The sequence below is a fragment of the Hemiscyllium ocellatum genome, chromosome 4, assembly GCF_020745735.1.
Source record: "Hemiscyllium ocellatum isolate sHemOce1 chromosome 4, sHemOce1.pat.X.cur, whole genome shotgun sequence".
In the NCBI taxonomy this organism is placed as follows: Eukaryota; Metazoa; Chordata; class Chondrichthyes; order Orectolobiformes; family Hemiscylliidae; genus Hemiscyllium; species Hemiscyllium ocellatum.
In genome coordinates, this window is record NC_083404.1 from 106,254,917 (window position 1) to 106,271,623 (window position 16,707).

Sequence of the window (16,707 nt, forward strand, 5' to 3'; positions counted from 1 at the left end):
AACTATTTCACTGCGTCATTTAAAGATGGCAATCTTACATTTATTATCCATTTTGTCCTTTTTGTGAATCCAGTCCCCACAAAGTTATTGATTCTGAACTGTCCTCTGAAAAGCCTAGCAAACAATTGTAGTAGGGCACTTAAGGACCTGCAATAAATGCTGGTCTTGACCACAATATCCGCAACCCAAGAGAGATTTTGTTTTATAAACCTGGTATGCAAGTCAAAATCATCATTTCTCCGTCACCTCCTTGAGCATTTCTCTCCAAATATACATCCACAAACACTTTTTAAATGCACTGGATCTGTCCTAAATATTTACTCGCTTACTCACTTTGCCATAAACTCATCTTTGCTCAAATTCTCTTCCGCTTGTGGTCTCCATGATGTGGAGGTGCCAGTGTTGGAATGAGGTGAGCAATGTCAAAAATCGCTTCACAACAGGTTGTAGTCCAACAGGTTTATTTGAAAGTGCAAGCTTTTGGAACGCTGCTCCTTCGTCAGATAGCTAGTGGGGCAGGATCATAGGGCACACAATTTATCATAAATAAACAAAATGTCATACAACTGATGTGATGTATTGAACATTACAGGTGACCTCATGACATTAACCCCTGCCAGACCCATACCCCACACACACACACACACACACACACACACACACACACACACACACACACACTCATACTCACATAGACCCCCTCTCATACATGCGCTCTCGCTGTCTCTCTCTCTCTCACTCACGCACACACACACACACCCCCCCTCTCACAGGCATGTACTCTGTCACACTCGTGCACGCATTATCAAGTATGCATGCGCTGTCACATGCACACCAAGCACACCCTGTCTCCCATATACATTCACTCTCCCTCATGCTGTGTCACACATGCAAACAAGTTTAGGGGTTAACTTGCATTTGCAAATACATTTTATTTTGTCCAAAAAGCACAGAATCTGTAGGCAGTCATGTGACATTTTATAAATTCCTACTTTGAAAATAGAACCAGTCTGACTCAAAGTTGGGATACAGACAGACTCTAACCTCACACCTTTAGTGCATTGTCTAAGCTGAGATGTCATGTTTTGTATATGCTGACAAAACCTTAAGTTACCTCGGGAATGTGAGTTAAAAGAAGTTCCGGAATTTACATATTAATTAATTGAAACCTGCATCCCCATTCTAACTGATAAAAGATTTATAGGTTCATTCAATACATCGCACCAGTTGTATGACATTTGGATCTTTTACTATAAATTCTGTGTCTTATTGTCCTGCCCCACGAGCTATCTGACAAAGGAGCAGCGCTCTGAAAGCTTCTACTAGCCAATAAACCTGTGGACTATAACCTGGTGTGCTGTGATTTTTTTAACTGAAGGTCTCAGAACACACACACATCTTCCATTATTCAAGACACTCAACTGCATGCAAACATTTTGGCCGGACTGTCCACAAGTCAGTGAGGAATAATTAGGAAATTAGCCTCAAACTCTTAGGATTTCTTTCTGCTTGTCTTTGCTGTGAGAAAAATATGTAGTACAGTGATTCAGCTGTGTTTGAACCTTATTTGTGAGGTTTCAAAATATATATCCTGAAGCTTACTATTTACTGTACCAATAGTATTGTGCCATTAAATTTTAAGAGATGTATAAAATTGTGCAGCGATGTCATAAAGTGTACATAAGGTCTTGAGGCTAAAAAGAAACGGCTGCATGCTGTGGTCACTAAGTCTGTAGACATGTCTCTTTGACCTGAAATTAGGTACAGCGTGCATTAACTATTTTAGTGTAAATTTACATTGCCACCGAGTGGGGAAATGAATAAGACAACATATTCCCAAGGAAGACTTCCTGCTGTTTGTTTCTTGCACTCAGCTGGACTTGACCTCTAGTTTTATCATTTTCAGATTTCGTCAGTGTGGAATGGGAATCTGGTAAGCTTGCTACGGAGCCTCTTTGCGATCAAACTGGATGCTCATAACCGTGTCCTAAGGTCTGTTGAAAATGAGATTCATTGGCGGTTGAAGCGTCTGAGCTTGAAGAACCTTGCTTCGTTGGCAGGCTACTACACCAGCTATGCACAGACAGACGGACAGAAAGTACTGCTTAGTGACATAATAAAAAACGTGGAGCTACGCTGGACTGAGATCACAGATGCAAAAACTGTAACCACATTGATGACAAAGCTTGGACCCCTATCAAGTGCATTAATGGGCAGACTGGAGGATAAGGTATAAGTTACTTGTACAGTGAAATATTTTTCATCAAAAATGTTTTGTCCCTGTAATAAATATGTTATACCCTGGACTTGAAATATGAAATATAGATGTATTTGTATGGTACATGTTATATATAGAAACAATGTTAAATTGAATATCAGAATATTGAAGTGTAAGAAGCATTAGAGGGAAGTTTGATAAATACATGAGGGAGAAAGGAAAAGAAGAATATGTTGCGATGGTGAGATAAAATGGTATGAGAGAAGGCTGTGTGCGGCATAAAAGCCAGTGTTGTCCAGTTATAACAAATGGTCTACCTCTGTTCTGTAAATGCTATGTAAAACACTATTACATACTGGAGTATTGGACTGTATAACATGAGAAGTGGAGAGAATGCAGTTCTTAAGACCTCATGTGCTATTTAATGTTTACGCTCACAAAGAGTGGACATTTTTTATGGTGTTCTCCATGGTAGCTAGAATCTATGCATGTATTTGATGGCACCCATCTAAGTCACTCTTCTTTCTGTGTGTCAGTCATTGCTCAGATGGTATTACTGTTGCCTGAATCTCAAAGTTTCAGGTTCAAGTCAAACTCCTGTATTTGAATACACAGTCAAGGCTGATGCTGTCGTGGGGGACTGAATGGTTGGTCAAATGTTGGAGGTGTTGCCTTTCAGATGAGATCCAATCTGGGTGAATATGAAAGATCCTATGACACTACTTCAAAGACAAATAGATTTTCCTGTTCATTATTTATCCTTCAGTTAAAATCACTGAACCATATTATTACTGCTCTGTATGTGAATTTGTTGTTTGCAACTTGCTGCTGTTTCCTACAGCAGTTACTATACCATAAATGTTCATTGGTTCGAAAGCACTTTGAGACATCTATTGATTATGAACTATACTACATGAGTACCTCTGCGTTTTTCTTTTATGGTCTGATGTTTCTCAACATCAAGTTATTGTCCAGCAGGTTTATTTGAAATCACAAGCTTTTGGAGCACTGTTCCCTTATCACAGGTGAAGTAAAGAGAAGCACATAGGCACAGAATTTATAGGCAGAGAGATCAAAAGGTCATACAAATGATGTAAGTGGAGTGTCAACAACTGAATAGCAAGTAAAGAAATGCCCTGTTATCCAATTAATTGAGGCAGAGAGATAAGGACAAAAAAATTAAAAATAAGATGGTGCTGGAGACAAACCACATGACTGGAATAACATGATGGTTATGAGAGTTGCATGCCCAGGATCTAACCAAATGACAAGTAATCCCAAAACTCTGTAAATTAATTAAGGTAGAGAAATCGTAGCAAGTTATTAAAGTGATGGTATCAGAAGAGGACAGTAAAGATGTTTTTATAAATACAGAACAGTATGGTGGGGTCACATGTAATGCAACATGAACTCAAGATCATAGTTGAGGCTGTTTTCATGGGTATGGAATTTGGCTATCAGTTTCTGCACAACAATTCTGCTATGCTGCATATGTCGAAGGTTGCCTTGGAGGACACGTCCGAAGATCAGACACTGTCTGCTTGACTGCTGAAGTGTTCCCTGACTGGGAAGGAACATTCCTGTTTAGCAATTGTTCTTTAACTGCTGACGTGTTCCCCAGGCTGAAATGTTAGAGAACACTTTAACGGTCAAGGATGTTCAGCCTCCGATCTTCAGGTAAGCATCTTCCAAGGTGGCCTTTGATATACAAAACAATGCAGAATTGCCGAGCAGAAACTGAGAGGCAAGTTCCATACCCATGAAGACTGTCCAGTTAACTTTTGAATTATGCACTGGTCCCACATATGCCACCATCCATATAAATCAGTGTTCATGACTCAGCTGTCAATCTTGGTTAGTGGTAGCAAGTCTCACTTCAGAAATGTGTGGATATGATCTAGATCTAATACCTCAGTGAGACACTGAGGAAGCACTGTTTTGTTGAAGGGGCTATTTTTTAGATAAAGTGTTAATACTGGGTCTCATCTGTTCTGGTTGAAGTTAAAAGTTTCCATAGGGCCAAGTAAAGAAGAGAGAGGGTAATTTGTCATTTAACACAAACAGGTGATCTGAATATGATCTCATTTCTGTTTCTGGGACACGACCACATGCAAATTGGTTGCCATATTTACTACATCACAACAATGACAACACTTCAGCTGTAAAGCTGTTTGTGATATCCTGATTTTTTTTCGAAGATAAATTTATACAAGTTAACTTCTGTCTTGAGTGTGCATTCTGATTATTCATTTGTTGAATTTACATTGCAGGGCTTGGAATTGGCTGAGTTTTTCACTCCTGATGACACAAGAAAGGTGGCACTGGCTTTGGCGATGCAGAATCGGCGCACTATTCCCTTACTTCGTGCCCTGTCATATCATTTCATGCAGAAGCACTGTGACCTGAAGACTGGAGTACTGATCGACATGGCCTTCGCTTATGGTTTGTGAAAGTCAAATGTCTCTGATTAAAAAAAAACTATGATTTTACACTGTATGAACCAGGACCAAATGAACAGGAACATTTATTGTGAGGCTACCCCTGCAAACATATTTTAACATAGAACCCAATGTAGATGCAAGAATTCTGAAAAAAAATCAAAATGCTGAACAGTTGCCGTAGGTCATTAGCAGCCAGATGCAAATGGTGTGTTCTGTGTTTCACCTAAAACTGAACAATGACTTTAACTGCCGTTTCTTTTCTGAAAAGTTTGTTGGTGTACTTCCAGCACTCACTTTTAAATACTGTATAGAAGACACAGGAGCAGAATTAGGCCATTTGGCCCATCAAGTCTATTGCACAATTTGATCATGGATATGTTTCTCAATCCTGCCTTCTCCCATAAATCGTGATCCCATATGAATCAAGAACCTATTTATCTCTGTTTAAAAGACTCTCAATAACTTCACCTCAACAGCACTCTGTAGCAATGAGTTCCACAGATTCATGATTGAAGAAATTCCTCCTCATCTCTGTTCTAAAGGGCCAGCCCTTCACTTGGAGGCTGTTCCCTTGGGTTCTAGCCTCTCCGACTAGTGGAAATATCATCTTCATATCCATTCTATCAGGCCTGTCAGTTTTCTGCAAGTTTCAATGAGATCTCCCAATCCTTCTAAATTCCATCAAGTACAGACCCAGCATCCTCAAACTCTCCTCATATACCAATCCCTTAATTCCTGGGAGTTTTTACCCTCCTCTGGACCCTGTCAAAGGCCAGCAAATCCTTTCTTGGGAACGGGGCCCAAAACTGCTTATAATATATCAGATGTGATCTGACGAGAGCCTTTGACAGTCTCAGCAATACATTTCTGCTCGTTTTCTCAGTGTGTTGAATGGTAACATTGCATTTACCTTCCTGATTGCCAGCGGAACCTTGTTAACCTTAACAGCGTCCTTAACTTGGATTCCTAAGTACCTTTGTGCTTCAGATTTCCAAAGCTTCTCCCCATTTAGAAAATAGTTTACAGGTCTATTCTTCCTACCAAAGTACATAACCACACACTTTCCCACATTGTATTCTATCTATGCTCACTTTTCTAGCCTGTCCAAGTCCTTCTGTGGCTTCCCCACTTCCTCAACACTACCAGACCCTCCATCTATATTTATGTCATCTGTGTACTTCGCAACAATGCCCTCAGCTCCTTTGTCCAGAACATTAATGTATAACGTGAATAAGTTGTCCCAACACTGACTCCTGCGGAACTCTACTAATCACTGCCATCCTGAAAAAGGCCCCATTATCTCTGCTGTCTGCCTTCTGCCTATCAGCCAATTCTCTAGCTATGCCAATAGCTTTCCCCTAACACCATAAGCTGTTATTTAGCAACCTCCTGTGTGGCATATTGTCAAAGGCCTTCTGGAAATCCAAAGAGATCTTGTCCACTGGCGCTCATCTAATTTGCCAGTTATTCAAAGAATTCTAACAGATTTGCCAAGCGTGACCTCCCCTTGAAGCCATGCTGACTCTGCCGTATTTTACATATACTTCCAAATTCTCTGCAAACTCATCCTAAAAATGGACTCTAAACTCTTTATCAACGACCAAGGTTAAGCTAACCAGCTTATAATTTCCAGTCTTCTGCTACCCTCCCTTTTTAAAAGGGGTATTACATTAGTCATTTTCCAGTCTCCTGTCATCCTCCCTGTCTCCATTGATTACTGAAAAATCATGAGAGTCTCCATAATTTCCTCAGCTACCACCTTCTGAACTCTGGGTGTAGTCAATCGGGTCCAGTTGCTTCATCCTCTTTTCAGCTTGTACAGCACTTTCTCCTTAGTGGTGGCCACTACACTCAGCTGTGCCCCCTGACTCTCTTGTAGATCTGATATGCTACTGATGTCTTCCACTGTGAAGACTGATACAAAATAACTATTCAGTTCCTCCCTGAGCACTGACCAATTCAAGGTAGTTAATCTTAGGGCATCTAGATAACTCATCCTCCTCCTGATGTGTCATAGAGTTCAAAGCTCAGACTCCAGCTAATCAAATGTGAGCCGTAGTTTGTCAGCAACCAGCACTTGCTCCAGATGTGCTCGCGATGAACCACATTGCCATTCACCTGCTAAAAAAATCATTATAGGTACAAAACATTGCTTGGCCCTGGATCTCTGTTTTGTTTACATAGTTCTTAATTTGAATTTTAAAAATTTCCTACTGAACCTTTAATCTGTAACCTGTAAATATTTCCCCTCCTTTTACCTTAAATCTGAAAGTAACCAAAATAGACAGTGAAATTAGTCACTATTGCCAACCAATGAACTTACGGTGCTCCTGTGATGTCACACTTTTTTTGCTGAGCCACAAAATGCAAGCAAACAGCATCTATTCCCTTCTGCGTCTTATTCCCACACTGCCTCCAAATTCCACAAACAATTCTCTCTGTGGCCATGTCTCACTCCAGATGCAATTGCTTCTTCCCGATTGTACACAGCTTACTGTATAATTGATATCAAGGAGTGAGTCAGCATACAAACATATGAACAGGGTTCAAATCACATGTGCTCCAGAGGTGTATCATAAATCTTTGAGCAGGTTGATTAAAAATATCTATAAACTTTCTTTTAAGAAAAGAAGGAACAGGCCACTTTGCCTCTCAAGAATGTTCAGCAATTTAGTTAGATCTTAGTTGATATAATTATTATACATTCCTGCCTATTTCCAATAACTTTTTAACCCCTTGCTTATCTCCATCTGCATTGAACAATTTGAAAATACTTGCTTGCATTGCTATTTGATGAAGACTGTTTTAAAGACTGTTTGAGATAAAAAAAATCTTCTGTCTAAATTAAGCAATGCCTAATTTTTCAAGTGTCCTCTAGTTCTCAGTTCTCCTACAGAAGTAATTTCCTTTTCAATTTGACTCTATTGAAATCCCTGAGGCTCTTTGATGTTTCATTCAAGTCACCTCTTGTTCTCCTAAGCTCCAGTTGATAAAATAATAGTCTCTTCAATCTTTCCTCTTAAAACATGATTACAAAATGAAAATTAATGTAGATATTTGGATATTTCATTATGAAATTGAGAATGAATGGAAGAACTTGCATTTATACTTTTCAGAGATTAGGTCATCCTAGACCTTGAGCAAATTTAGAAAGTGCAAAGTTATAAACAAATTAAAATTAGGAAAGTCAAGTATGGGCATGACATTAGCATTGGCAAATAAAATCACTGGAAGTGAAAAGTTGCTTTAATATGCAAAGGTCAAGAGGATCACTGAGGAAAGAATAGGACTAAAAGGCGAAGTTGTTGGTGAAGAGACAAAATGTGTTCTTAATGAGCAGTTTAATGTGGATAAATGTATGATTATCCACTTTGGTGGCAAGAACAGGAAGGCAGATTACTACCTAAATGGAATCAATTTAGGTAAAAGGGCAGTACAAAGAGGTCTGGGTGTTCTTGTACACCAGTCAAAGAAGGTAAGCATGCAGGTACAGCAGGTAGTGAAGAAGGCTAATAGCATGCTGGCCTTCATAACAAGAGGGATTGAGTATAGAAGCAAAGAGGTTCTTCTGCAGCTGTACAGGGTCCTGGTGAAACCACACCTGGAGTACTGTGTGCAGTTCTGGTCTCCAAATTTGTGGAAAGACATTCTGGCTATTGAGGGAATGCAGAGTAGGTTCACAAGGTCGATTCCTGGAATGGCGGGATTACCTTACGCTGAAAGACTGGAGCAACTGGGCTTGTATACCCTTGAGTTTAGAAGACTGAGAGGGGATCTGATTGAGACATATAAGATTATTAAAGGATTGGACACTCTGCAGGCAGGAAACATGTTTCTGCTGATGGGTGAGTGCCGAACCAGAGGACACAGCTTAAAAATACGGAGTAGACCATTTAGGACAGAGATGAGGAGAAACTTCTTCACCCAGAGAGTGTTGGCTGTGTGGAATGCTCTGCTCCAGAGGGCAGTGGAGGCCCAGTCTTTGGACTCATTTAAGAAAGAGTTGGATAGAGCTCTCAAGGATAGTGGAATCAAGGGTTATGGAGATAAGGCAGGGACATGTGACAGATTAAGGATGATCAGCCATGATCATATTGAATGGTGGTGCAGGCTCAAAAGGGCAGAATGGCCTACTCCTGCACCTAATGTCTATTTTCACAAAGGTGTGAACAATTTTTCCTGGATTTTCTTTTAACCAACTTAACTTGATTTCACGGGGCAACAATCACTTTGTTTCCATGCGGCCAGTTCTCTGAGATGGTTTAAATGTTTGGCTCAGATCACAGAATTATCACAACACAGAAGGAGCTGTCCAGATGAGCATTTCACTTTGTTTCTGTTTCCTTAATTTCATTTACAGCAGATATTTTTATAACCTTGGCTAATGTCAAACTGTCCATAGCTCTGATCACCTTTCCACTATTACTTGTTTTAAAATATGAATGCGTTTGTTGTCCACTCATCGTGCTTTTTATTGCCTCCTTGATCCTGCTCCAGTTGCAACCCAGTAAAGATTGTGTAAAATAGTGAGCTAGCGGCAACATTATTTCTGCTCATGGCAATGGGGAAATGTATAGTTTGACCTAACTCTTCAAACCTTATCTGATGAAGTGTCTTAGTTTGATTGGCATCTGCGATTGGGAATTGTCCCTACGAGGTCTCAGAAGTTGAGGCCTGGAGAAGATCATATTGAAATATTTCATGAAAATGTTTTATTTGTTTTCTGAAAGAAATACCTGTAATAAATTAGTCCCAACATCTATGAAAAGTTTTCATTTCCCTTTTGTTGTTCCGACAGGGAAACTGAATTTCCAGCAGACACAGGTTTTTCAGCGGTTAGCAGCCGAACTTCTACCCAGGGTACCAGAGTTGAGCCCCATGGATGTCATGCGATGCACAAAGTCGTTTGCTTACCTGAAGTGGCTCAATCTGCCTCTGTTTGAGGCTTTAGCACAGGTGAGGCAGCAAAGGTTAACACAGACATTGGAATTGTTCTTAAAGGCAAGTTTCAACTCTGTTTATCTGTTATATTAACTGGCCAAGCTGATAAGAGTACTATGGTGCACGGACTCTCAAGCAGGAAGGGAGCAATAGTCTCTACTTATCCACAACTTTTGTAGTAATGAAAATTTCTAAATCCTGCCCAGAAAATGGGAGAATCTGAAGTTCAAAAGATTGAGTGACACAATTTCATTGCTAAACAGGTTGGGTTTAAAAGCCGAGAGGTAATGTTGCAGCTCTACAAGGTGCTGATGAGGCCACATCTGGAGTACTGTGTGCAATTTTGGTTTCCTTACTGGAGAAAGGATGTACTGACACTAGAGGGGGTGCAGAGGAGGTTCACTAGGTTGATTTTGGAGTTGAGGGGGTTGGTTTATGAGGAGAGACTGAGTAGATTGCGATTATATTCATTGGAATTCAGAAAAATTAGGGGTGACCTTATAAAAACATATAAAATTATGAAGGGAATGAATAAGATACAAGTAGAGAGGATGTTTCCATTGGCAGGTGAAGCTAGGACAAGAGAGCATAGCCTGAAGATTAGAGAGAGCAGATTTAGGACTGAATTGAGAAGGAACTTCTTCACCCAGAGGGTTGTTAATATATGGAATTCCCTACCCAATGAAGTCATTGACACTACTTCAGGAAACGCTTTTAAAGCTAAGGTAGGTTTTTTTTAATAATAAATGAATTAGGGGATACGGTGGGAGTGTGGGTAAGTGGAATTGAGTCAATGAAAAGATTGGCCATGATCTTATTGAATGGCGGAGCAGGCATTAAGGGCCAGATGGCCTTCTCATGCTTCTAGTTCTTATGGTCTTATTTCAGCAAGTAATTAATTGAAAGCTGATGAGTATTGTGTTGAAAATAAAGGTCCCAGAAAGAATTGACAGAGATGAAAGTTATGCCAAGAGAAGGTGGAATGAAGGATGTAGAGTAAAAGTATTGAAACAGCTGGATGAGTGGGAACTGCACCTTGAGTTGAGGGTGTTGCAGAATAAGAAATTCATTGGAGCACGAATAGGCCATTTGATCCATTAAGCATACTTTGCAATTCACTTTGGTCATGGTTGATTTTTGATCTCAATATTGTAATCTTGGGTAACAGTAATAAGCCAAAACTTTGCACTGGTAACTCTGGATTTACCGAATTTGTGCGAACATAACATCTATCTTTTCCAACCCATCGGACCGTAGTAAGTCTACACTTGAGCAGAAATCATTGGTAAGCCATCGGATAGCTTTGAATGCTCGCTGAAAGGAATTCAGACCCTGGATGTATGGCTGAACCTGCCAGCAAGTTCAAAGTGTTGTTGATTGAAGACAAAGTGGAGGAGATGGTACCAAACACCAGAAGTTTACTTAGTGATGGTTAGCTCATCTGATTCAAGACATGGCACAGATTATCTTCCCCGTGGTTAGTGGTGAGAATGTTGCAGTTGCAGTAGTAATGGTTCAAGAAGGCAAGTCACCACCACCTACTTGAGCAACTAGGGGTGGGCAATAAATGATGCCCATATTCCATGAATGAATACAAAAAAGGTTTCTCTTACATCCTGAACAAGTATGCACCAAACGACATTTCTTGAAAGTTACAGCATTGATTCACAGCTTGTAGGTAGCAGAAAATATGAGGACATTGTAGCTAGACAATTGCACCTGCTAGCATTTAGTGCAGCAAACAGTATTGAAATTAGCCAGGACATGCAGCATGTTAGCTGTATGGTAAGTGCAGTATGTCACACCTCTGTGAAGCAGTGCTGCATTTCAAGATTTGTACAAGGTGTCTGGTACAAAAAGACATTGTGCCTGCCTGTGCAATAAGTCTGTCTCTAAAGATGTAGCCAGAAGCTCCGAAGGGGAACAACGAAGGAAAAGGCAGGTGTAACGGTATGATAACAGCAGCAAGGAAGGCTACATAAATGTGACCTGATACACAAAGTTCACAACAGCCCAAACTTAACTCAAGGCCCAGAGCGGAACAACATCTAACCAGAGAGCAAGCAGACTTTCAGTATTCTAAATCTAACACAACTAGATTAGGTCAATCAACTGGATTGCCACAATCACCAACGTTTGTTCAAAGAAAATTGGTAAATACACACCCAACCCAAGATTGACATGGAAGATAGTGCAGACATCCTGCCAGTTCAAATTCTGAAGGACATGTATCAGGATTGTTGAAACTTAACAAGACAAGTGACAACCATTAACTACATCTAATGGGTCACCAATTCCTTACTTTAGTACCTTGGCAATCCACTGTAGCAACCACACAAATGTAGCTGGTAAAGTATGAGCTGACCAGCAGTGATAGAGCTACCAGCACATATGGATTTGAGCATTCTGACTATCCTGAGATCACCAAGGTAACCATGGTGGTAGAAATAACCAAGAATATTCATGTTTTGTCAGTCCTTCATTTACAAAATTTGTATCTGGGCAGTTTTGATCCATAATACATTTCAAAAGTATGTTGCACATCAGAGAAAATGCAATTCTGTCAATCTGACTTTCCCAGAAAGTTCAGTGTCAACATATAAAAACAATTTAATTATCAGCTGGATGACATGGAACGCTTCGTGGGTCACCTCACTTACTCCTGTAGGTCAATTATATGTGTACTAAAAAAAAAAGGAACATCGGTACATCAGGATCTGGGGTGTCATCTCTAAGGAGATGACCATGCAAGATTCCAACATGAAAGGAATTGAATCCCAAGTTTGCAGGAGATAAATTCTTCCTTAGGTTGCATACCAATCATAGATATTGTTCAGCACACTTAGCCAGAAAATCTGAGGAAATCACTAAGTTCAGAACGCAATTTCAAAAATGTTGTTTTCAGAGACTACTTTATGACTTGTTAGTTTGCTTGATTTCCAGAAGCATATGAATAGAATTATAGAAATGTGGACCTGGTTCTGTATGCATGGCTGATGATATTGCCATAATAGATAAAACAGAAGAAGAGTCTGATCAGATCCTTCACTCACTGGTAGCAGTAGCTCACTGTCAAGGGCTTATTTACAACAGCAAAATGTACCAGGTGAATATAACTCAATTATTTAGGCTCACTATATACAGTTTGAAGAATCAATCCTAACCCAGGCAAAGTCGAAGATGTAAGACCAGTGTTTACCTCAAAAGACCCAAAAAAGGGACTAGCGATGCCTTGGGTTCTTCAATCTCTTGACATAATACATTCTGAAGTTTTCCACCAAAGCATTGTCATTGAAAGAACTCCTGAAGAAAGATATACTATTGTTATGATCCCAGCTAGTGGGTCTGCTGGATAAGTCAGATTGCAGAATGAAATCTGGTTTGATAGTTCTTACTGTATTTAGTTTGTTAATGCAGTGGGATAGAGACATAGACATATAAGTGCAAGTTAACTTTTAAAAACTGAACACAATTTTATTTCACGAAAGGCAAAATAAAAAACAAATCAAGCTACCTGGAGTAAGAGAACGTTTTTACTTGTAACACAGGGATAACTAGGGGGATAGTTCTTCAAATGTGACTATCACAGCATGCTGAGGCTTGAACTAGACCGGTACTTATTACAGCATTTTTTTCCACTTGATATCAACTCTCACCTCCCAGCCTGTTTTGATCCCTTGCAATTTGTCTGCTGGGTCTACAGGTACATGACAAACACCACCTCCCTAGCTCTGCACTCATTCCTGGAACAGTAATGCCTGATACCTGCATCAGGCCTCTACTTATTGATTTACAGCTCCGCCTTCAATTCTACAATCCCAACCAACTAATTTCCAAACTCCAAGATTTCAGTTTCTGCTCCACCCTCTCTAAGTGGATCCTCGACGTTTTGACCCACAGACCGTAATCAGTGAGAATAGACAACAGCACCTTCTCCACGACAGTCTTCAACATTGGCACCCTAACCCTAAACCCATTGGCTGTGTATTCAGCCCCTTGTACACCCATGACATTGTGGCTAAATTTCATCTAAACTTCATCTATAAGTTCTCTGATGAGCCCATCATTGTAGGCCAGATATCAAACAATAAGAAGACAATACAGTAAAAGTGCTTGGTGGCATAGTGTAAAGATAACAATCTCTCCCTCAACATCAGCAAAAGGAAAGAGTTGGTCATCAATTTCAGGAAGCAAGGAGGAGGACACTCTCCTATCTACACCAATGGAGCTGAGGTGGAGAGAGTTGAGAACATCCAGCTTCTAAGAGTGATGATAACCAACAATCTGTCCTGGACCACCATGTATGTGCAATGCTCAAGAAGGCACAACCTCTTCCTCAGGAGGCTAAGGAAGTTCAGCATGTCCATAAGGACCAACTTTTACAGATACACCACAGAAAGCTTTCTATCTGGATGCATCATGGCTTGGTACGAAAAAGTCTGTGCTCAGGAAGAAACTGCAGAGAGATGTGAACATAGCCCAGTCCATCACGTAAGCCAACCTTCCATCTGTTGACCCCATCCATACTGCCATGGAAACACCGCCACCATCATCAAAGATCACTCACACCTTAGTTATAATCTTTACCAACTTCTTCTGTCAGGCAGAAGATACAAAAGCTTAAACACACGTTGTTGTGGTTCTGTTCGCCGAGCTGGGAGTTTTTGTTGCAAACGTTTCGTCCCCTTTCTAGGTGACATCTTCAGTGCTTGGGAGCCTTCTGTGAAGCGCTTCTATGCTGATTCCTCCGGCATTTATACTGGTTTGAATCTGCCGCTTCCGGTTGTCAGTTGCTGTCCGCTGCAGTGGCCGGTATATAGGGTCTAGTTCGATGTGTCTGTTGATAGAATTTGTGGCACTCATCCACAAATTCTATCAACAGACACATCGAACTAGACCCTATATACCGGCCACTGCAGCGGACAGCAACTGACAACCGGAAGCGGCAGATTCAAACCAGTATAAATGCCGGAGGAATCAGCACAGAAGCGCTTCACAGGAGGCTCCCAAGCACTGAAGATGTCATCTAGAAAGGGGACGAAACATTTGCAACAAAAACTCCCAGCTCGGCAAACAGAACCACAACAACGAGCACCCGAGCTACAAATCTTCTCACAAACTTTAAACACACGTACAAGAACAGCTTCTTTCTCCCGTTATTAGACTTCTGAATGGACCTCTCACATTTCAAATCTAATGTCGACCTTGCTTTTTTTGTGCACCTTCTTTGCAGCCATAACTTTGTGCTGCTTGCTTTGTTCTATCACACTATGATGTTTGTATGTACGATCTGCCTGTAGTGCATGCAAAACAAAACTTTTCACTCTATTTAGGCACATGTGACAATAAATCAAATCAAAATCAAATCATTAGTCCAGTCCAGTAGAGTTGACATTGCTTTTGTATAATTCTGAAAGGCAAAAAAGATATGTCTGCAAGAGGTGACTTTTGCCTCGGAAGGGTGACGGAGCCACATGGCTATCTCTTGTTGATAAGTCTCTCCCTGTTTGAAGCTTCCTGACAGTTACCTGTGGGACATTCCATGGGCTTTGCTCAGGATGTTGCCAGATGCTGAATTTAAATCTGCAGTTTTTCCTGTAACATTCCTCCCTTTAAACCAATGCATTTTTGAATTAAAAGTAATAAATGTCTATAAATATTTTGGGTTTCTGATGCATCTTCATAAAAGAATGGATTCCTGAGAACAATGCCCCCTTTAAGCTATGCATATGCACAGCAATGGGCATGCCAATCCCATCATTGACTCCAGCTTCCAGAAATTGTTGCTGCACATGGATCTCGGAAGGCTGCGTAGCCAGAAAGAACATTCAATGGAACATTTACACTGGCAGTGAGTTATGGGATAAGTCAGAATTGTTAGAGATGTATTTGTTCTGTATAAACTTTTATGTATTATAGATGTAAAATGATTTCTAGTTATAGTAGAAATCTTGATTGTTTTAAAGAATGCAAACAAAGGTGTATTAACATCAACTTTATCTCATGCAGTATGTACTCGAACATTGTGAAAATACGACTGAGATGCAGCTCTGTAACATCATCATGGCCTTTGCTCGTCTCAATTATCAACCAACCATTGGAGAGGCCTTCTATGCTAAGGTAGGAATATTGTAGTTGGTACAGACTCTGTGTTAACATTCTCACCTTTGGGTTTAAAATAGAGAAATATAATTGGGGTGTAAGACCAGTGATTTGGCCAGTTCACTTAAAATTAACCTAATGTTAGCTGGGAATGCTTAGTTATTACAGGTACTTTCAGCTTTCAGCTCATTTATACTATTCAGTTGGATCAAAACTGATCCAAACCTGAACTCTATGCATCTACCTTAGCACTATATTTTTTGATAGCCTTAACTCTCAAAAATGTTAATTAGGATAATGGTAGTTTGTACAGAAGTATATGAAACAGTACAGTATTTTTCCACAATTTGACTTTCAATTAGACAGTTAATCTTGATCTTCAGTGTTTTGTGCCCTTTTCAGGTCGAGAATTCTGGATTTCTGTTACCTTTTGTCTTTAGAGATGCTTGTTGATTTTGCTCTTGAATGGGTTAGCTGAAATTTTACTATATTGAGTTCTTTATTCCCCCACTAGACAAGGTACTTCTGTTTATTCTATTAAACTCTTCATCATTTTAAACATCTCAATGAGATCTTCCTTCAACTGTCTATCTTCAAGGGAAGATGAACCAAAATATGCACTAGTAATGTAAACCTTTAATCCCTAGTATTATTCTGCTGACATTGTGCTACACTCCCTCAAAGCCAGTTATTAATCCTGATTCTGTATCAAAGTAATCATTTAACCAAATTTCTGTACAATTGTGGGATAACTTCCTTCCCTTTATATTCAAGCCACCTTTAGCTTTTTTTTGGTTTCATTTTGTACTTATTCACCAGCTTCAAACTGATCTACATGCTTAGACTCTCAAATCTTCTCCTCACTACAGTTTTGAAATTTCTTACCATGTAGAAAATACTCCAGTTGATCTTTCTTTGGCCTGAGGTAACTGACCTCACATTTAACCTTACCGAATCATTCTCTGTCTTGTGATGGAGTGACAAAATCAGTCTTAATTGCTACAG

General features: G+C 40.0%; 1 protein-coding gene across 1 annotated transcript in view; it reads left to right on the forward strand.

The window, feature by feature from the left end:
* The window catches only part of tbrg4 (transforming growth factor beta regulator 4), a 44,891-nt gene that overhangs the window by 13,284 nt on the left and 14,900 nt on the right, over window positions 1-16,707 (forward strand). Inside the window, exons 3-6 of the mRNA XM_060823732.1 lie at window positions 1,907-2,230; window positions 4,489-4,660; window positions 9,458-9,615; window positions 15,610-15,720. Coding sequence (XP_060679715.1) covers window positions 1,907-2,230; window positions 4,489-4,660; window positions 9,458-9,615; window positions 15,610-15,720 — 765 coding nt within the window. The remainder of the gene's footprint in view (window positions 1-1,906; window positions 2,231-4,488; window positions 4,661-9,457; window positions 9,616-15,609; window positions 15,721-16,707) is intronic.